The 21,789-nt window shown below is 42.9% G+C and overlaps 2 protein-coding genes and 1 pseudogene across 7 annotated transcripts; all 3 read right to left on the reverse strand.

Moving 5' to 3' along the window:
- Nucleotides 1-1,080: 1,080 nt before the first annotated feature.
- On the reverse strand, nucleotides 1,081-2,138 carry LOC115671692 (uncharacterized; annotated as a pseudogene).
- Nucleotides 2,139-2,997: 859 nt separating this feature from the next.
- LOC115671520 (uncharacterized) lies at nucleotides 2,998-9,057 on the reverse strand. Its single transcript, XM_030593121.2, has 10 exons — nucleotides 8,858-9,057; nucleotides 7,395-7,605; nucleotides 6,801-6,937; nucleotides 6,564-6,608; nucleotides 6,412-6,465; nucleotides 5,731-5,835; nucleotides 5,426-5,629; nucleotides 5,165-5,250; nucleotides 3,647-4,677; nucleotides 2,998-3,517 (listed from the first exon to the last, which is right to left on the reverse strand). Exons 2-10 carry the CDS (start codon nucleotides 7,573-7,575, stop codon nucleotides 3,252-3,254), a joined length of 2,109 nt encoding a protein of 702 aa, XP_030448981.1. The 5' UTR covers nucleotides 7,576-7,605; nucleotides 8,858-9,057; the 3' UTR covers nucleotides 2,998-3,251.
- A 1,396-nt stretch (nucleotides 9,058-10,453) lies between these two features.
- LOC115671517 (U-box domain-containing protein 32) lies at nucleotides 10,454-16,134 on the reverse strand. Of its 6 annotated transcripts, none has more exons than XM_030593118.2 (9): nucleotides 15,717-16,134; nucleotides 15,020-15,144; nucleotides 14,630-14,751; nucleotides 13,864-13,956; nucleotides 13,368-13,557; nucleotides 12,825-12,974; nucleotides 11,996-12,523; nucleotides 11,095-11,850; nucleotides 10,454-10,815 (listed from the first exon to the last, which is right to left on the reverse strand). In XM_030593118.2, the coding sequence occupies exons 1-9, from the start codon at nucleotides 15,898-15,900 to the stop codon at nucleotides 10,633-10,635; spliced, it is 2,331 nt and encodes a 776-aa protein (XP_030448978.2). In that variant the 5' UTR covers nucleotides 15,901-16,134; the 3' UTR covers nucleotides 10,454-10,632. The 6 variants fall into 6 exon arrangements, with proteins under 6 accessions (XP_030448978.2, XP_030448976.2, XP_030448977.2 ...); XM_030593116.2 differs by having other exon boundaries at nucleotides 13,368-13,635; XM_030593117.2 differs by having other exon boundaries at nucleotides 13,864-13,968.
- Between the last annotated feature and the right edge of the window lie 5,655 nt (nucleotides 16,135-21,789).

Here is a 21,789-nt window from a genome sequence, read left to right on the forward strand (position 1 = left end):
CCTTTGACGTATGAACAACAAAATCTGTCCTTAATGAGATGGCAACGATTTCCAATATAGGCCGTCGTGAGCTAGGTAAATCATCGTACAATGCGCAAAACCTTATCAGCCTTTGACGTATGAACAACAAAATCTGTCCTTAATGAGATGGTAACGATTTCCAATATAGGCCGTCGTGAGCTAGTGTCACAAGCGAAACCCTCATTTTTATGTTGGTGAGACATTCGCTTAGGGAGAAAGTCTTTCCAACTCGAAGTGAGCCGCAGAGCCGGCTCCCTTCTTATTGACAGCATAATTACGTGCCGACGCTCAATTAGTAGCGTTGGCAGATCACTAGAACATGCTACTTAGCATATAGTGTGTAGTTGGTTGTGGATTTCTTTCGTCCAAATAGAGCGACTTGTCGTTTTTTTTCCTTTTTTGTTTATAATTGAATTTGAAGGGCTTCCTTTACAATGATATATATAATTAAGTACACCCCACCTTTCTTTCGCACTTCATAACTCTTCCTCTATTGATATAAAGCTAAAATAGCAGAACAAATTAGTAAAGTACTTCATTAAACATTTCAGATATGACTTAACTGTCATTTTGCACTTGTTACCTTTTCATTCTCGCCCTTCATTTCATTGCCTTAGCACGGTGATATTATCTTCGAAGAAGCTCAAATTCGAAAACTTGTACTTATTCGGAGTTCTATTATCATTTCGCGCACAAGACTAAGAAGTCTAAAAAGGCTGGACTATTTCATATTAACTTGACAGATAGTGTTATCACGTACAAGTTGAAAAGCACAATTAGACATCATACCCAATAATGTATGAAATGGAAAAGTCAGATAATCGAAAAGGATAGCTCGAAACAACATGCGGAATAGTCAATTTCCACCACCCGAATTGAATTGAGTTTTGTATGGTTAAGAATAAAGTTGCAATTATCATGTCCCGAGAGGAATTAACGACTTTTTTTAGCGACATAAGCCATAGCCGAAGGTCGAACCAAAGGACGAAATCTCAACCGCGAAGTCTTGATCGCGATTTCTTGTGGCACAGAACAGCTCGAGTAATATGAATACAATAATTTATACAAACCCACGTTCCATGATGTTCTGAGAAAAAGCGCAAAAAGAGCTCATGCAATATGAATACAATTTTATACATCCTTGACCTTGAAATACGCAGCGTAGTACTTCTTGAAGGCCCTGGGCATGTACACCGGCAACAAGAAGGCGAACAGATTGAAGCACCACAGCGCCATGTTCGCCGCCGCAAGGATCCTCCCCACGTATACCCTCCTCGCCGACCCGCCGCCGCGGCGCCGCCCTCCTTCCGGAACTCGCTCTCCAACCAGTCCATCAGCGTGAAGATCCTCCTCGCGTTGTACGACACCGGCACGAAGACCCGGATGGGCGTCGAGAACTGCGGCGAGAACGCCACGCCCTCCATGAACACCTGTCTCGGCGGCGGACGCAGACGCTTAAATTAAAGACGAGAGATTGAAGGAAAAAAAAAGAAATTACCGGGAATGCTGACCTGGCTGGCGAGGAGGAACAAGTGTGGAGCGGCGGCCGCGATGCCCTCCTTGTCGCCCTCGTAGATGCCCTCGAAGATGTAGGCGATGGGGAGGAAGAGGCCGACGACGGCGGCGAAGGAGACGTAGAGCTTGAGGACCCGGTTGCTCCTAGGGTCGAACACGGTGGGCTCCCGGGCGGGGCCGAGGGAGGGGAAGGCGACGACGGAGAGGACGTGAATGTAGGCGAGGGAGAGGACGAGGAAGGCAAGGTCCTGGTAGCACACCAGGCCGCTGGCGGCGAGGACGACGATGACGGCGAGGCAGTTGAGATGGCGGAAGCTGAGATAGCGGAAGCTGAGGAAGCTGCTCTTGGCGGTGGAGGTGGAGGCGGGCGGTGGCGGGGATGGGGATGGGTGTTGCTGGTCGTCCTTGGGGAGGCTACCGTAGTTGATGGGACCATCACCGCCTGACATTGTTTTGGCCTTTAAGAAAGAATCAGGGGCGGTCTAGTTGTGGAGAATCAGTATGGATTAGAGCATTACGAGAGCAAAAATGTTTCTCTGGTCAAAGAGGTTAAGGAGAGGACAGATAGGGGAACGGGAAGGTATGAGGTGCAGAGAGCGCACAAGTGGCACCTCCTCGGACGGACGAAGGGCTTCAACTTCAGCGACGTGGCGTTTTACCGCATTCGCGCAGTGTGTTTGGGTTGGGACTTTTTGGATGCGGGCGTTCGGCTTCGCGTCTATTGTGTTTTCACGTGAGCAGGGGCCAAGAAACTTCAGTGGAAAAATGGTGGGTTAAGTTGCAAAGCCCATCTTCCTGTGAAGGGCTTGTCCAAGATTTTTTTTATTAGAGAATCAATAAGGAATTAGGCCTGCTTTCCAATTTGTCTTGCTAAAAGGTAAAACCTATTAGCGACAATTGACAACCAATACCCTTCCGTTTCTTCCGTTACAGTTTTGCAATGTTAAACCCCCTCAAGATAAAAGGTAAAAGAAAACCATCTTCCCGACTCAAGGGAAAAAAGAGAGAATAGATTTATACCTGGCGAGTCACTATTACCAGGAATAGATTGCAATCGAATTGCACAAGTCAAATCCCCAAAGTGGTAAAAGAGAGTGTACGATCAAAATGAATCTTACTGGTTTCATGCGTTAGCCTGTTCTTAGCTTCACAGGTCATACTATAGGACCAATTGAGGACGATTCTCGGCTGATTACACATCTCACGCATCTCAGTTGGTTATTCTTTCTTGGAGAAATTCACAACATTATAGTTTTTTTCTGGTAAGGGTTTCACAACATTATAGTTTAAACAACGAATAAAAAGAACTCAATAAGAATTCCATTCCGAAGCATGTCAAAGTTGTAATGCTTTCCATTCTCTGCCGCTCTGTCCTGGCCTTGAACCAGATAGCACACAAGAGAAAGAATGATCGAGGGGGGGGGAGGGGAGGGCAGGAGAGAGGAGCAGCAAAAATGGTGCCAAAATAGATCTTCTCGATGGCACTAGACAGATCAAAGTTTATTCCAGAATGATAGAAGAAACAATGAAAAACTTTCTGTGTCATTTTGCTACTATGCAACGAAAAGAAAGGACGGAAGTATAAAACGAATTTCCGGCCAAGCCAACCTTGAATAACAACACAGAAGACCATCGGTAAAACTGGAACCTCTGCTGAGAATACTAGTCTGGGATAATCACTGCACACCTGTATCATAAAATATGCTAACTCCAAACTATGTACCACCTCTTTGTTTTGGAATATACTTTTTCTTAAAGCTCTTGTCGAGTTTCACTCTATTGCCAACTTTAGCAATTCCAGATGCCAAAGACCCAAAATTACCACCATTTACTATCCGGTTCTCTGCATTTCCAAGAATGCTGCGTTCGCCAAATTCTGGAGATCCTTGGCAGTCAGTTTGGGTCTCAGGGGATCCCGGAGGTTCAGATTCAGGAAGCAAGAACAACTTTACATGGTCTGCTGCAATAGCTTCCTTCCATCCTGCAAGTTCAGACAAGGAATATCCCATCTTAGAAACCCCGGCAAATGGATATTTAAATGATAGACATAAGCACATAAAAAGAGCCATCTGCTCTGACAAATTGATATGTAATAGCATGTTAAACTCACTCTCCGCAAGAAAAGCCCGTGCAGAATGGCTCGAAAACTCCAAGTTTCCTGGATTTTCCGCACCAGCCTGTGCTGAACTATCCTCATTTCCGTGATCATTACCATTAACCCTGGCTGACATAAGCAGGTTTTCGTCAGCAAGTGTTTGACAATCACCCTTCACGGCAGCATTCTCATCACCTTCAGAAGCTCTATTGCCATTCTCAAGAACAGAATCCTTGACTCCATTCCGGCTCACTGGCCTCCAGAGCTTGCCCCTTGGCTGGTTAGTGCTGCATTGGAGAGTGTCAGGCCTGCTGGATAATGAATGAATGTCCTGCTTCTGAACTTGGCATTCTACTCTATAGCCATTTTCTATCTCACCCAGATTATATGAATCTTCTGGGCTACAAGGGCTTCGAAGAGCAACAGCTATAGAGCCAATCAAAAGTTCGCGTTTCTTATCAGGTCCAGCTGGGCTGAATGCCTCGTGGACTCTAAAGTTCAAATTCTTGTCTTCTTTCTCAGGTTTTAATTTTCTACTCCATACTTTCTTGTTGTTAAATGTATAGGCAGCTCTCGAATCCTGGTTTACATGCTTATGCTTGAACTCAGGCTTAGATGAACTGGATCCATTGAATTCATGCAAAGCACCAGATGCGGGACGCTGTTTTCGAGGTACATGCCAACTGGTAATTCGTAGGTGTTGATGACTGCCTCCATGTACCCTTTGTGCTTCAACATTCTGAAAATTATTAAAGTCTGGATAATCACTGCCAAGCCCTGACTCATTCTCAAAGTCTGGCCCTTCTTCAGAATCTGGAAGCTGGGGTACTTCATGCAATGACGGTACAGGATCTGAAGGTGCATCTGTAATGCGCATGTCTAATTCTGATGAACTCAAATTTCCAGGCACATCTGACAAAGTGTCGTTCTCTATGATATCAAAACTGTCCTCCAGATTAACCTTCTCCCCATTCTTGTGCTCCTTTGCTTTCTGTTCTTTCTGCCTAAGCCGTTTTTGTCTCTTTCTTTCCAGAATTTCAGCTTGCCTACAGTCATCAAAGCAAATCGTACCATGTTAGATGAGGATCTACCTTCAAGAACTTGACCACTTAGATGAGAACTTCGTCCAACAGCAACCCCCCCGCCAAAAAAAAAAAAACCCAACAAAAAAGCAAAAAAAGAGGAAGAAAAAGAACCTCAACGAAATGCACAAAGTTTGTCTAGTGTATAATTAATGTTGAAAAAGCACCCAAGCAAGGATTACAACATTTCCTAATTTTTCAAGTTACTCCTATGACTCAAAAAAATAACATCCATTGAAGCCGCATAGAATGCTCAGAAAAAAACAGACCTGAATCAGAAACGTGATTCCCAAATTAACTAAGGTTGAAGAAAGAAGAATGGCATGATGAACAACCAATAAAAATTCAAGTAATATTGATAAGCTGAAGCAGAAAATGACTCCAAATGTTAGCAAAGCCAAAACAGTATAGCAAACTAAACAACCACAGCCAAATATCAAGCAAAGCACACCTTCTCTGAGCAGCTTCTTCTTCTTCCACCAGCAACTTCTGGAACCTCAAGGCTTCAGCATCTTTATCTGCGAGCCACGCTTCGACCTGAGCACAATAAAAAATCCAAGTAATTAGACTATCACACCTGTATTCCACATCAATCACAACTCTCAGAGTGTTCCAGAAATTTCTGGAATGACTAACATGTTGAATTCAGTGATAAAGAGATGCAAAAGAGCACAACCAATAAATTGAAAAGATAAAAGAAAACTCATTTTACCAGTTTTTGTTCCAACATGAAACAAGTGAATGCAACCAAGTTCTTTGTTTCCAGACCAATCTTTCCAACTTCCTTATCGAAAATGTATCTTTGCATCAATAAGGTCGGTCCACTTAAAAAGGTTTTTTCACTTGCATCGTCAAGGATGGCAAACAGCTCTTGTGAAGATAGAGGAAATCTCGAAGGCCTAGCCTGGACAATGTCCTGCAAGAGTATTACTTCTTAGATAGAAAACTATTACATGACAAGATCGATATCACACAGGATACAGGTCAGGGGCCAAAAATAACAAAGATTTTCCTCACCAAAAGAGATGAACCAGCTTTTAGGCAAAATTGCGGCATTACAGGAAATCCAGGCTTCCGTATCAGTGATGCCAAAGATTTTATAACTGTAGCCCCAGGAACATCCTAAAATATTCGCCAGAACTTGCGTCAAAAGGAAGATTACAAGCAAAAGAGAAATGAAAGTGGAAAGGAAGGCTTAGTAGATGTTGCACATCGTGCCACAAATGGTAACTCCTCAGCAACAACAAAATAAAGAAAGAGGAGGAAAAACAATGACGTAAGAAAAAAAAGAGGACCTTTAATGTATGCATTCAAATTTCATTGGAGTTTTAGCACAGATAAAGGAGATTTAGTGGTTTTGGTGTAATAAAACTATGCTAAGTGAACAGCGCTCCATTAGTGGTTTCAGTTTGGCATATGAATAAGTGGATTAGACACACGCTACAAGTTCGATTTCAACAGCATCAAGTGCAAACAATCCCTATTTGGAAACTCACCTGAGTTTGGCTCGCATCTTACTCATTTCATGAGGTTAATGAGGTATTTCATGGGCTCAAAGTTTATCTACCTGAGGATGGCTTCATTGATATTATCAAAAATATGCTCTATGCAACTCTATGATCACAGTACTAACAAATTCAATTGATCATCCTCCTAAATTTAATTGACAGAAAAGATGCTGCTAATTTATAGCTTTACCTCCATGGTAGAATTTTTCAGGGATACTATTTCCTTTGCTTCATCCGCAGATAGCTGCAGTAAGAATACCAAATGAGCTGGAGAAAACAAGAAAGCTACTCCATCACACAACTTAAGCACCGCAAGAAAAAAAAAAGTAAATAAGATGTTACCTTATCCCAGAAAGGTCCTAGTAAATCTCTATTTTTGGAGCTATCCTACAAGATGGAAAACAAACACCATTGTAAAGCCAGAGGTTAAGCAAGGAAAACAGCGATTAAGCACAAAAGCAAATGCAGCATGTAGCATTTACAAAATGACAATTTCCTGAAGCTGTTAACACTATAGCAATAGAATCTGCATCAGTAACTCAACCATATCAGATGTTATAAAAAAAAAAAAAACTCAACCTTATCGAGCTTTCTCAGCCGATGATGCACACGTATGTGCCTTCTGTAGTTAATGGATGAAAAGAATTCTCGATTGCACTTATCACACTTCTGCATAGGAATCTTCAAAGGAGAGAGCAGTGGCCAACCAGGCAAATCTGAAACCAATGGACAGAAAAATATTCAATTTGTACAGTGAACTTCAACCCCTGGAGAGGGCAAAGAATACAACATCTCCGTTTCAATCTCCACTCTAGATTACTGATGCAGTTTTTCCTTTGACCACTACCCTTGGACATGTCCTCACAAGCAGCAAGAGTAACTACTAAAGACTCTCTCTCTCTCTCTCTCTCTCTCTCTCTCTCTCTCTCTCTCTCTCTCTCTCTCTCTCTGATTCAAATGGTCATTCTGTGAGGGAGAAAAGCTAAGTGACATAGGGAGGAGGAAAGAAATTGTAGTTATACTTAGAGCAACAACTAACCCATTTTAAATAGTCTCTTGATAGGCGGAACAAGGCCCTGAACAAATTAACAGGAAACATATACACAAAGTATAACTCAATAGAGCCAACTTTGATGACAATTAATCTTTAATTACAACCAACACAGATGATACCTTGATGATCTAAAGCATGAAGTAGCTGGATCCACTGAACTGAGCTATCTGCGGACCTTGGCAGGGACAGAAGAGGTTCTTTTCCTATAGCTTGTCTGATGAATGTGTTTAAAGAATCATTTCCGTCCTCCACTTTCATCCCATCAAGAGCATTAGACGTTTTGATTTTTGCAACTGACATTAATACACACTGAGCCTGATGATGATTTCACTGTGAATAAGACATAAAGAAAATCAGATGAACACAATGTACTCAATCGCACAAAAATAATCGCCAGTTATACATCTCCACTTAGATGGGGAGCCCAAAGATAAATGTAGCCAACAATGCTTCTGTTTGACCTAAGAGCATTAAGCAGTAAACCACACTAGCTAGGAAACAAAATTTCTTTCATACACTCTCACCATATCAAATTCTATGTCTATCGCATTGACTGATGCATGTCAATTCCGTAACACTTTTGAGGAGAAGAAGTCGTATTTCCCAGGAAATCCTATGCAATATAAGACAGGCTGCCATTCTTTACAACGTCAAATCTTCATGAATGCACCATGTACTAAATGGTGCATCATTCACTTATGAATTTCCAACTAACCAAATGGAAATGAATCCAATTACCACCAAACTTCTCAACCTACATCACGAATATTTCTATCACATTGTCACTGACCCGCAAGTTCGCTGCTATTTACAAACTCACACTGGGAGAACTAATACCTCGGATATAATTAAACAAGCAGCTTGACGGAAAAAAATTTGTAAAAGGAAAAGGCCCAAAAACTTAAGAGCCATCGCCTTCACAACCAACATGATGAAGTCACACGAAAATAACAGGGTATGTCCGGCAAACAAAATTAAGTCCCTCCCACATCGTGAGAAACTAAGATATGGCCAACAAATCTCCAAGAACAATCGGCACAATACCATATCTGCGAGAATGACAACTTATATACTTCCAAAGGCAAATTTAAAATCACCCAGTCTTAACCTAAAATAACTTGAGCATCGATCTTCAACCAACCCAGCAGCTTCAAAGAAAATGATGAGCGCACGAAACCTTCGCGAGCATCACATCTGCTTGCTATTACACAGAGTCTAGGATTTAAATTAAAAAAGAAACACACAGTCATATCTACATTAAGCAACGTAATAACGAACCAGCCACGATTCAATAACCTCTGCGCACGGCAAAGCCTATCAAATCGCAAAAAATCTGGAGATTCTCTGATTCCTCCCCCTACATATCCTCCTCCTTTCGTTCTCCTCACCGGCCGCCGCGGAGGGCACAGAAAAATTGATCGAAAATCGTCGAACCAGATTGCCGGAGAGCGAGGTAAGACGGACTATCTAAGCGCGCGATCTACCCCAGATATATAACGCGAAACGGAAACAGACAGATCGGAGCACGTATGAAAAAGCGATTCACGTAGAGCAGGGGGGGGGGGGAGATCAGTTCACTCACCAGTCCGTACGCGGGGAGGGGAGATCACTGAGCGGTGGGGGGGAGGCGACGGAGATCGACGCGGGCCGGCGCTCGCCGGAGGGACGAGATTGGGGAGGGAGTGCCCGGAGCGCGAGAAAATCGCCGGAAAGCGAGAGGGAGCGATCGGCGGAGCGCGAGCGAGTGAGGCGTTTTTGAGGGGGGGGGTAGGGGAAAACATTTTCGTACGAGGGGAATATAAAGGTGACTGACCGGAACCCTCTTCGGCAAAGGAAAAAAAAATTGGAAAAAATACTTTGAGCAAATAAAAATGAAAAAATTGCGATATTTCGTTGATTCTGACTTGGCAAGGTTCGGCTACCCACGCGCGCTTCGACGCGTGGAGTCAAGGCCACGCGCGGTGTGAATTTGGTGAGGGCGACGGATGGTCACGTTTCGTTCGTGCTGAGCGCTGAGCGCTCTCCCCCCCCGTGCTGACGTGGAGTCCCGCCCGAATGCTCGCTGCGGTCACGTGGTCAACGCTGACTCCCGCTCGATAAGTTGTCTGAGAATTTGTTTTGAAGAGAGAGAAAAAAGGGAGTGATTTTTCCTCTTGTCCGAAATTAGTACATAATTGATAATTCTAAGGTGATTTTCGCATTTTTGGCTAATTCTTTTTTAACCCGTTAATAGCTGGTTAATGCATCGCCTTACGATCCAACACTCGATCTTGCATAAATAGATGATATCGGTGCCATTATCCGTTCAGAAAAAAAAGGAAAATCAATTAATGAGATAACGATCCGAAAGAATCCTAATAGAATTCCCTCCATTTAGAAATTATCGATGCTGAATTTTATCGGAAATTAACTTAATCGGAACTCCTTTCGTCCACACTGCATAGAGATGAAAATTCCACTTTGTCTCATGAATACGATACTTGGCTCGTAAGCACAGAATATGTTGCTTGTTTCTATACGATTTTAAGACGGAAATGAAAAGGGCATCCCATCTTGGGAAATGGTATTGCATGAGGATGAGGATTACATTAAGCTAGGTTAGAAAAAGTGGTCGCCTTCCCCTCTCCATCCCAGTGCATTCCAAATCGGCGCTGCATATTAAAAGAGCCTAATGTATCATCAAAATGCACGTGCCTAATGTTTGTTACGGGGATGATGATGCTTTTGTCTAACCATTGTCATTAACGCTTCCAGGTATATATCTCGCGTGCTTATTATTCAGCTATAATTAGGTACGAGAAAAAGAGAGGAAAACACGCGATAATGTTCGGGAGACGTATTTGGAAGAACATTGCCGCTGAGAGGGAATTCATTTTGCTATTCTTTTCTAGAAAACATGAGCTTCTATTGCAGACTTTAGACTGAAAAGGGAAATAACAGAGTTCAAAGAATGGCTGCAGTTATCACTCCTCATCCATATCTTTGCTCGTCTCTTCTTCGGCCGACACAAATAAGATGCTGTAGTTAACAGAGACATCCTTCAACAATCCGTTTGTGTTAAATGCCTCTACTGGCTCTTTGATTGCACTAAGAATTGAATATGAAGTTCGAAATTAGCTGTCCTAAAAATTGTAGCCACAGTCCACGAGTACAACGTGTAAATGACAGCAATTCCCAGTGAGGAGAACTTGACAACTGATGGATGATAACTATCCCATTGGTGGAAGTAAAAGAATTCTTTGCTCTGTACAACAAGATATTTAGGGAAATCAGTATAACTAATTCGCATCGAGGCCCGAGGGATCGAATGAGAAGATTTTGGTCAGATAGGTCGATGTACATGAAGGAGGAAAGATTTTACAGTAGCTCTTGCCATTCTTGAATAGCATAGAGTAGGGCGTGGTTCCGGACTAAGTTGTTGTGCTCCAACTCAAGATTGGTCATCGGTGAAGTGTTATGACCGCTGTGCAACCATCCCTGTATTGCTTCTGCTTCGTATGTAAATCCATCAGCCGCTATAAGTGGATCTTTCATGACTTCCTGAAAACTCATGGAGAACCCGTTACTCAGAAATTCACAAAGATATGTACTGATGTTTAACGCAGATGCCACTTTATTCCACTGATTAAACTCATGAATGCCCCAATTACTACACCCTACAACATGGCAAATTAGGTCTCATGACCAGATAGAGAGAAGTTGGACTTCTGTGTTTCTCTCACCCTTTGCAAATTGAAAATTCTAGCTTCTCCGCCTAGATGAGTCACCATACGGTGTACACTGAATGCAAATGGAACAAGAGCGTGCTGAATCATTTACCTGTAAAATGGGACAGACAAAATGAGAGGGTGTTTTGCCAGGCTCCTTCGAACGAGAAGTTGATGCTGATTCAATAGACAAAGCCCTTATTGACTCAATCACGCTGGAAATTTCCGATACAAGGTCTGGGCGGTCCAGCTTGTTCTGTTCACAGCACCTTAAGCCCAATTCGGCCAACCATTTGGCTTGATCGAGTGGCCAGTCCCCAGCTGAAAAATCGACTACTTTATCGAAATTTCCGTTGTCTAGTGCACATTTCACATCTTTCACAATACTTAAAGCTGATCTTCCAGTTACAAGCTGTAACAAGATGATTCCAAAAGAATACACATCTGATTCAGGAGTAAGCTGTCCGCTCACTAAAAATTCTGGATCCTCGTAAGGTGAATTGACCTCAGAATCACTCTCAGCATCTGATTTAGTGATCTTAGAATTTTCATACTTGGGAACTAAGCAATAGATGCCAAGGTCGCCAACTTTGGCCACAAAATTGGCATTGAGGAGGACTTTGGAGGGTTTTAAATTCCCATGAATAATTGGAGGCTTATGGGAGTGAAGGTAGACAAGAACAGAGCAAATATCAGTGGCAATTTGGGTTCGAATATTCCATGGAAGTGGGGCAGTTTTGCCTTTGCGTGAAAGGCGCTCTTCGAGGCTGCCTGCTTTTAGGTACTCATATACAAGTGACTGAGATTCTGGACAAGTTCCGATAAGTGTGACCAAATTTGGATGCCTCACCCTACTTAACACCTCTACCTGCAGTTGAATCAAGAAGCATAATGTAAAATCAGTGCTAGCGCAAAATCTTAGGGTGACTACATTTAAAGTCTCATTAGATGGTTTAAATGATCGTTTTTTCTCAAAAGGAAAACAAAAATAGTTGTTGATGCAATCAATTTACCCCATGTTCGAAATCCACTGTTCCTGGAGAACCAAAAGAGGGCAGCATCCTTATGGCGACATGTAAATGTCGAAGTAGGCCTTTATAAACAGTTCCATATTTTCCTTCCCCAATCCTTTGAGATGGGTCAAAATTGTGTGTTGCCTCAATGATCTCAGCAAAAGAAAAGGAGAGGATCTGTGGGCCACACAAGCTTGAAGTTCCAACTAGTACTGATCTCCTCAGATCTCGTACATGCTTCAGGGCATCTTGATGCTCTACACGTAGTTTGTCTCGTCTCTCCTTGAAAGTGATCAAGAGTTCTACAGCTGATACGATCTTCTCCTCCAGCTCCTTCACCACTAACTTGGATTCTTGAACTTGTTTCTCAAGTATTGAGTTCTGTTCCTGAACTGTTAGGAGTTCTCTTGTTGTCTCATGGTACTGGTTTTTCACCATATCCGATTCTTGTCTTTTGCTTCCCAGCATTTTCTCCAACTCTGCTCTTACATTCACCTCCTTATTATATAAAATTTCCACTGATCGGGCCTGCATTGGGATGCGATGTGATGCAGAATTAATCAACAAAGTCCTAGATCTTTAAGTAGGCTAATACCTTCAAGGTATCCAGAAGGTTAACTTTTGCTCGACTGTTTAGTACGCTGGTAGCTGATGGTAAAATGTATCAAGCAAAACAAAGCTGCGAGCTAAGCAAGCCGAATTCGTCATTTATCTTCTTTAACAGACATATAGGTGCAAGAGCTTAAAACCATCGGCAAATCTTGAACAAATTAAAAGGGAAAATTACCGGATGCAGAGAGAGAGAGAGAGAGAGAGAGAGAGAGATTGCCTTCATTTTAGCATCCAGTGCATTGTCTTCCTCCTTCCATCGCCTCACTGCCTCCTCAAACTCTTGTCGCCTGGAACTCTTACCATCCATGATTGCCTGTTCCAATCTAAAATAGAGGTCTCCAGCAGGTTGCCCTTGAATTTTCTTGTTCTGAGAAATCGACAAGTATGTTATGATCTACAAACATAATATAATTTTCCCAAGAAACTCTAATTGCATAGTTTATGGAAAGATCCCCATACAAGCGGAGACGAACATTAATTGCCAAAAATAGTAGGTTTATAATAAATCACTATTTGCCAGATGTCACGAGATTCAAATTCTTTGCATGTAAAAACATCATGTTAAGACAACCAAGAAAGTGTATTATCACATTCTGCAGTCTCTGCTGATTCAATTCTTAATATGAGTTTGGGAAGGAACATAGTGGTCCATCTAGACAGCACGTACATGCTAGTGGAAAAGACGAGACATGACAAAGATCATCCTGAATGGATCTCTTACGAGGTAGATATGTAAGGCAACTGTTTTGAATGATCTCACCTCACATCCAAGCAAAGACGATTTTGATGTGCTAGCTGGATGTTCTAAACACTGTGACCTGAGCCTTCTCAGCGGTGGTCCTCTGTCATCTTCGCTCTTATCAATGTACCCGTCAGACAATTTCAATCTGCTAGAACTCCTAACCAATTGTTCAATGCTGAACTCCCCATATCTTGATCGCTGAATGATCCTGCATTCTGGATTCATGAGCCGATCAAGAGATTTTTGCTTAAAAGTTGGACGTTCTGATTTCAAGCATTCTGGCTGCCTGGTGCCGATGTCTGAAGTCAGATGCAGTGAAAAAGTACAATGGATGGAGTTCTAATGGTAAAGTATACAAGAAACATTCAGATATAAATAGAGAACAACAACCAATTTCAGAAAAAGCAGTGACCCAATTATCACTTTCAAAAGAATTAAGCGCTGCACCAGATACTGCAGAATTTATAAGCTTTCGTACATGTAACATTCTTCGGTGCCATGATGACCAACTTACTTTGTGTATATGAGGCAACCATTGCAAATGAACCAAATCTGAGAGAAATCCGGTGCATTCTGGCAAACAAATACAGCTTTTCTGGAGTCCAACCTGGTCAAATTTCTGCACTTTCAGCAAATTTTACATACTTAAATTAATTACATGCTAGAAATAAGAACCCATCAATACTCGTGTAAGAATTTGTTTTGTAAGTAGCACGTATTGCTAGGAGAATGTCGATAAGTAGACAACTATATAGTCAATAATGATGTTGCTCTTTTCCATTTACTGGAGTTATACGTGGCAATGACTTTAAGTGATGTTCCTTTGTTAGGCATCCATAAGTAACTCTTAAGCTTTCTTCAGCTTAAAGAAACATAAGTAACTCTCTACACTTGACCAGCCGTCAACCAAAATATATCTGAGGAGACAATGTTGGAAACGATATCGACGAATAAAAAAGAATTCTAATAGCCAGAGAAAGTTAACTTTACCACTCTTCACACTATAATGAACCTCCCTTTTTTAATTTTCAAGCTCCAGAAAAATTGACAATCATAGAAGTCACTGTTGAAGGATTATTTAGAGAATAGCAGCATCAAGACTCAACCACAATAGTAAAAGCTTTCTACCAGCATGAAGAACCTCTTGAGATAGATAAAGACTTCTGTAATTACAAAATTTGTAAAGTGATACGGATTAAGTATATAACTGTAACTATGTAACTAAAACATCCCTACTTAACAGCACCAATGGCACGAATAAATGACATAAAAAGGCTTACTTGGAATTGTCTTTATCAGCCGCTGCTCCCATCACAAGCCATCTAATATTGTATTGAGAAATACTTTCTAGGATTCCCTTCTCAATGCTGTCCGTCTCGATCCAAACTTTATCCGAGTCTACCTGCATGAACAGGCCACTCTCTTGATTATAGACAATTGGGGTGACTTAATATCATGAGCTGTCCGTAACACGAGCGCTTTATGAAAGTTTTTTTAATATAATGAGTTCTGGCACCGTGAAGTTTCTTCAGTTTCTTTGAGATCTCCTCTTGTTTGGATCTACTTGTAGAATTTGAATCATATAACTATGAAGCAAGCTACAATCATAATTTCTTATATTAATATCAGAAATTTAGATCAACCAAATCAGCAAGAATGAGAAGACATACCACTCCTGCCTGCGCAAGAAACACGAGGTACTCATTAAGAACTTCAGGCATTTTTTGCATCTCAACTTCATGCAAATCGTGAACTGCACACTGTTTTGGTTTATTGGCGGCAAGCTCGGTGTTTTCTGCACATAAAACAACGCGGACATGATTTCGAAAAAATCGCACACAGGAGGGATTATAATCCTATGAAAATGAGATTAACAAATGCGTTGTCGATTGAAGTCGTGAATGGACCCAAAATGATGGCAGACTTTACATGCCGTACAAGTATTAACCAAACAAAATATGCTGACAAATCCGAGCCATGACTCTATAATTTACAAATATACAAATGAGTTACGAAAGCAAAACTCGAGTTCTCAGACACATATTGAAGGCGAATGCTGTCTACTCGTTGACTCACTCTGAAAGAATCAAGACGAGTTCTGCGAACTGAACACCTCATTGCCAAACAGAAAAGAGATCAACCGAAAAACTACTAGAATCAAGCAAATTCAGTCTATTTCAGTCTACGCCATAAGTGCAAGCGAAACGAACGAATTGGAAGCTGTTGCTCTTACAGAGAAATGGAAATTCAGGAAGAAATTTGCGGTCGATCGATTCAGTTTCCAGTGTACATAAAACTGGAAGAGCGAATCACGATCAAAGCCACTCGCGAATCAATCGCACAAATCACGCAAAACTCAAAACTCACTCATCGGCTGGTGCACGTGAAGCAAGCAAATCCGCATCCCGGAGAAGTTCCGCACCGCCCAGCGCAGCGTCGCCTTGCACTCCTCGACGTTCCGGCCCACCGCGACGAAGACTGTGTCGTCATCCGCCGCCGCCGCGGCGTCGCACCCGCCGCCCTCCGCCTCGATCTCCCCGACGCGTCCCATCCGAACGCGTCGAGGTCCGGATTGGGTGGGGGGAAGCCGCCGATGGTGCGGATTCGATCGGTTGCTTTCCCCGCCGGTGACGCAACGACGGATAGGTCCGGCCGGCTACTTGACCCCGCCGCGTCACCGTACTGACGGAGGCATCGCCGCCTCTTCCAGCAGAGAAAAAAAGAAGCAGAGAAGCTTTTTTCAAAGTTGGGTGGACCTGTTTCTCCTGCTCCGCGGAAACGCAAGTTTTGCTTGCGAGTTTCAGAGATTTAAAACCATAGATATAATAATAATAATAATAATAATAATAATATCAGAAAATGGCATCAACAGTCCTTAGACTTTGGCCCAATGTATGATATAATCCATAAATTTTTTATTTATTTAATATGATCCATAAACTTTATTTCAATATGAAATATGATCCCTGAACTTTTAATTTGTTCATTATCATCCCTAATTTTTGGTACGTGTCTATATGAAAATATTCAATGTGGTTCAAGGACTACATCATGGATCATATTAAATAAATTAAAAATTCAATTATCATATTGAATATTAAGCTAAAATTCAAGAATTATATTAAATAAATTCAAAAATCAAAAATCACACTATACATTAGGTCAAAATTCAAGGAACTATCTGTGTCATTATCCCTAATAATATAAACAAAATTAAAAACTACTGGGAAGGGGTGCGAGGGTAAAGAAGGGAAGCCTCCGTGCCGTTGGATTAAACAATGATCAATTTTCCGCCGTTGATTGAATACCTTTCCAATTTTTTCTTTGCGGAAATTAATAATGATTATTTTATGTAATGTTTATGATTTAAAAACGGGGGATTACTCGGACATAGACAGCCATTTCTTTTGGCCGAATGGAATTCAACCTACTGCTTCGTCCCATCATTGCTCTAATATATTCCATTAATATATAGCTCGAATTATATAATAAAGCAGGAAAAGTTTGCATCATCAACCACCACACGACGACGTGACGAGAAGCTATTATTTTACCTGTGACCAATTACTAAAATTGGTGCGTTTTGATGGGTTTTGGCGATAAGATTTCCATGGATAAAACAAGAGATTGAAGCTTAAGATGAGAATTTTGGGTCTCGCGAGTCTCTAACGTCTTGGATACTCGTGGATGCAAGTTACTAAAATCGGTGCATTTTAATAGGCTTTTAGCGGTAAGATTCCCATAGACGAAACAAGGAATCGAGGCTTACGAATGGGAATTCCTTGTCCGGCGAGTCTCTAGCGCGTTGGGTACTCGTGTTCATCCATAGCCCATGGGAACCTGATAGGCTTTTGGTGATTAATTAATAAGTAGATGCAGTCAACTTTAGAATTATCAGATAAAATCATCCTGGAAATGCAATTTTATCGGACGAGGGTCTAGAAAAACAGTTTGAAAATGATCGTGTTTTTTAACCCTTTCCGTGCGGTGGTGTCTTGTAATGTGAGTACACATCGAGAAAGCACGAAAAGGACACCAACGTTAAAACAAAGGGAAAAAACCACCAAAAATTCCAAATTTTGCCATCTGTGACACATTTATCCCGAACTTTTTTTTGTGACACCAAAAACCCCGAACTTTGCTTTTTGTGACACATTTACCCCAATGTATTTAGTCCATGGGCATTTTCGTCTTTTTTGCTTTTTCTTTTTTTTTTTTTCCTTTTCGGCGAGGGGGCCCTTGCCGGCATCGGGCGAGGTTCGCCCTCGCCTGGGCGAGCTAGGGCGGCCCTCGCCGCGTCGGGCGAGGGTCGACCTCGCCGAGTCTGCGGCGAGGGCCGCCTCGCCGGATCCGGGCGAGGCCGCCTCGCTCGCCCGAGCGAGGCGGACCTCGCCGATGCCGGCGAGGCGGACTCGTCGATGCCGGCGAGGGTCGCCCTCGCTCGGGCTAGCGGGGTGGCCCTCGCCCGGCTCGAGCGAGGTCGACCCCGGGCGTCGGCGAGGGTCGACCTCGCCTAAGTCGGGCGAGGGCCGCCCTCGCTCGCCAAGCGAGGCGAACCTCGCCGACGCGGCGAGGCCGCCTCGCTTGACGCCGGCGAGGCCCCCTCGCCGGATCCGGCGATGGGCCACTCGCCCGACGCCGGCAAGGCCCCTCACGGAAAGGAAAAAAAAGAAAAAGCAAAAAGACGAAAATGCCCATGGACTAAATACATTGGAGTAAATGTGTCACAAAAAGCAAATCGAGGTTTTGGTGTCACTAAATTTGAGGTAAATGTGTCACAAATGGCAAAGTTTGGGGTTTTTGGTGGTTTTTTCCCTAAAACAAAATCTTAACTCAAAATGACATTCTTTTTGTAGAATTCGTCCACGAAGTGCAGGAATCCTGGTGGCCTCTGAGAGCGACGTTGATTACGATGTTTTCACCCTACAAACTTAAGAAACCTTCTTTTAGGCTCCGTTCGTTTGGCGAAAAATATTCTCCTTTTGAAAAATATTTTTTCGGAAGTCATTTTTCTGAAAAATATTTTCCCAGAACATAATTTTCCGGTGTTCGACGACCAATATGAAAAAGTTTCGGAAAATATTTTTCGTCGGCGGCCGGGTCGTCAGCGAGGCGGCCCAGCGGCAACCAGCCGGCCAGCGGCCAGCAGCGGCTGACACGCAGCAGCCAGCAACCGGTGGCGCAGGCCCGCAGCGGCCGTAGCGGAGGGCGGGCGCGGCGGTAGCGGCGAGCGAGCGGGCGGCGGCGTCAGCGGGCGAGCGTGGCGGGCGGGCGGGCGCGGGCGGGCGGCCGATGGCGGCGGCCAACGGCGGTGACCGGCGATCAACTTCCTCTCCCACGGAAAACATTTTTCCTCCCATGGGCAATTTTGCCTTCACTTTGGGGGAAAATGATTTCCTCTTTGTGAAAAGAGGAAATCATTTTCCTCAAAACAATGAAGGATTTGAGGGTGGGGAAGGAAAATGTTTTCCCACGCCCCCGAACTCCGGAAAAAGCGAAAAATGTTTTTTGGAAAAATATTTTTCCGCAAACAAACACTGCCTTTAATTCCCTGAAAGGATAAAACTGCCTTTAAAAATTGTCCTAACCCCTTAAAAAAAACTCACTTTTTTATATCCGATCTCAATTCCGTCCCTAAAATGAGTTGACGAAATTTTTTGATCATAATTATTTATTTGTTCAAATGGAGACGTAAGTAAAACTCCACGACCGCACAAATGATCAATTATTAGCGAAACTCGAGAAGTCCCCGATAATTGTCCACGGGGTTGGACGAAAGTGCTAGAGCAAAAACTTTTGACGTGCCACTTTGATATTGTTAAGCATACGTTTGATATGGTGACAATCAGCAGAAAGAGTCTTCCGCATCCCCCTCTATCTATTGCCACTACTGTCTATTGCAATCCACCAATCACCGCCACCACTCCAAAAGTAGCACCACCAATCCCCGCCGTGGCTCCAAGAGTAGGCCGAAGGCACCAACATTGGCCGCCACCACGCCACCGCCGCTGACTACCAAACGACCACAGTTAGACTTCGCTGGAATGACCACGAACCATAATCACGCACCAAACTATACGGCGCGTCGGATTTGGGGGTACACTACAACCTTGAATTGGAGGCAACATAAGGCAAATTTAAGATCGCGCAACTAGTGGAAATAGCTACTTATATTAGGGGTGTGCAAAACAGATTGCCCGAATCAGGAACTGCTCAGATCGGCCGATTTGGTCCGGTTCCCGAAAGTCTCAGTCCGGTTTCTGGTTCCTAAAAGTGAAATTAGTGTCCGAGCACTCCGATTCTTGATTCCGAAGAGAATTGGACTAACTACATATACTTTTTTTTTAGATAACTAGTGTGCTATCAAGGGAGAGTTGTTCCACTCATTATTTTCATAGAAACTTATGGAGCTTTTTGGAAAGTTGTATATGAAGAAGCAATTTTTTTGTTGGTCGACGTTGAAGCAATTAGGCCAAAGACCATCTATTCCACTTATCATTTTCATACAAAGGGACTTGATAGTTTTCCTCGGTCAGGTGAATGTTATCTTCTATAGTTTTCCCTTAATCGCACAAATTGAACTTTTATATGCTTCTATGCAATTGATTTAGACGAGCTCTTACTTCATCAAGTAGTGGGAAAAAAAATTACTGATTCCATAGGAGCGGACTAATGCAGAATCTATTAGTGAAGCGTTTATGGACCGGTTGGACAGGCAGAAGTCCAAACGGAAGGTGAAACGGTGATGCGACTAGAACCGGCGGACCCGGTTGACGACATCGGATTGGGCTCAAATTCGGGCGTTTTAAGCGAAACGGCGTTCTGAACAAAACTCACCACCTTTGGTCATGACTACGATGGATTTTAGCGATTCGAGGTCATTTACATGGGTTTTTCATTTTTTTAATAATTTTTTATGGGTTTTAATTTTAAGGGCAGTTTTGTAATTTTGATATTTTATGTTTTCTAATCCTAGTAAGGTTTGGTTTAGGGATATATAAGCTTGTTTTAGGGTTCTTTTTCAAGAACAGAACATTATCATCAATATTGAATTTCGAGTTTTTTCTCTCTAAGCAAGGTTTTGCTTGAATTATTCGCTAAACGCTGCGTCAGGTGGTATCAGAGCCTATGGCGACTGGCAGTGGTCTTCATGACGATGCTCAGGAGACTGGAGCCCCAACCCTTGGGGACGACGCGCTGCAACGTTTGGAGTAGCGTTTAATGGAACGCTTGGATCAACGACTCGATCAAAGTCTTCGTCGTTTCGAAGAACGATTTGACGAGTTAACAGATCGGTTCGAAGGTCTCGGCGTTGATGTGAACCGGAATCGGCGGAACGACAGAAGGCCGGGTGCAGATCTTGCTCGCGGTGATCCTGTTGATAAGCCTGTTCCTGTCCGCAGGTTGCATAACCCTATGTTTTCATAGAGTTTGAAAGAAGAAGAAAACGATTATTTTGATGCGGAACGTGCTGATTATGACGGCAGACATCGTCATGGAGGATTTCAAAGAGGATATGATAGGAGAGATGGAAGACGACGTTACGATGATCGTGAAGGTAACGACTTTAAATTGAAAGTCGATATTCCTTATTTTAATAGAAGTCTGGGCATAGAAGAATTTCTGGATTGGATTGCGGATATAGATAGATTTTTTGATTATATGGAGACCCCTAGTAAGAAAAGGGTGCGATTAGTAGCCTGTAGATTAAAGGGGGTGTGTCTGTATGGTGGGAGAGATTGCAGAATAAGAGGGAGCGAGAAGGGAAAGATAGAGTTCAAACTTGGACTAGAATGAGGAGGATGTTGAAGCAGGAATTCTTTCCACCCGATTATGAACAGATTATGTTCCAGCAGTACCAACATTGTCAGCAGGGCAATCGGACTGTGCATGAGTATACGGCCGAATTTATGAGATTGGCGGAGCGGAACAATTTAACAGAGATGAAGGGACAGCAGGTGGACAGATATCTCGATGGTTTAAAACCCTTCATTCGAGATAAAATTGGAGTGCAGTTTTTGCGAAATTTAACTGAAGCCAAGAATATGGCGATGAAGGTAGAATTGATGCAGCAAGACAGGGGAAGAAGAGGCTATGAAAATTATCGAGGTAGCAGTTCGAGCAGTTCGGTAGAGAAGAGCAGTTTCAATAATCGCTTTAACGCAGAGCGAAATCAGGAAGATAAGGCGGTAGAAAAGAGCCCTATGAACGATGCGAGGGATAAGGGAACGCAAGCACAGAAAACTACGAACCCTAACCCTTATGCTAAACCAGCCGCGATAAAGTGTTACAGGTGTAATCAGCTTGGGCACCGATCTAATGAATGCCCTCAGAGAAAGACCGTAAACGTAGCAGCGAGAGAAGAGGAGGAAGATGGATATTGCTGTGCGCCGGATGGTGAGGACGATGATTTTGAAGATGAAGAAGAGGAGCAAGTAAA

This window comes from Syzygium oleosum, unplaced genomic scaffold (genome assembly GCF_021117445.2).
Source record: "Syzygium oleosum isolate NSW1041296 unplaced genomic scaffold, Sole_v2.1 Sole_v2.25, whole genome shotgun sequence".
NCBI lineage: Eukaryota > Viridiplantae > Streptophyta > Magnoliopsida > Myrtales > Myrtaceae > Syzygium > Syzygium oleosum.

What these genes read in the sequence shown, in the direction of transcription:
- LOC115671520 (XM_030593121.2), bottom strand. Translation starts at nt 7,575, where the DNA reads ATGTCAGTTGCAAAAATCAAAACGTCTAATGCTCTTGATGGGATGAAA. An exon ending in TGAAAAATTCTACCATGGAG is followed by an intron (nt 5,836 to 6,411) that starts GTAAAGCTATAA and finishes CGAATATTTTAG; the next exon opens with GATGTTCCTGGGGCTACAGT. An exon ending in GAAGAAGCTGCTCAGAGAAG is followed by an intron (nt 4,678 to 5,164) that starts GTGTGCTTTGCT and finishes TGATGACTGTAG; the next exon opens with GCAAGCTGAAATTCTGGAAA.
- LOC115671517 (XM_030593115.2), bottom strand. Translation starts at nt 15,900, where the DNA reads ATGGGACGCGTCGGGGAGATCGAGGCGGAGGGCGGCGGGTGCGACGCC. An exon ending in CACTGGATGCTAAAATGAAG is followed by an intron (nt 12,524 to 12,824) that starts GCAATCTCTCTC and finishes ATCCCAATGCAG; the next exon opens with GCCCGATCAGTGGAAATTTT. An exon ending in TTGTCTGTCCCATTTTACAG is followed by an intron (nt 10,816 to 11,094) that starts GTAAATGATTCA and finishes ATGAGTTTTCAG; the next exon opens with GAAGTCATGAAAGATCCACT.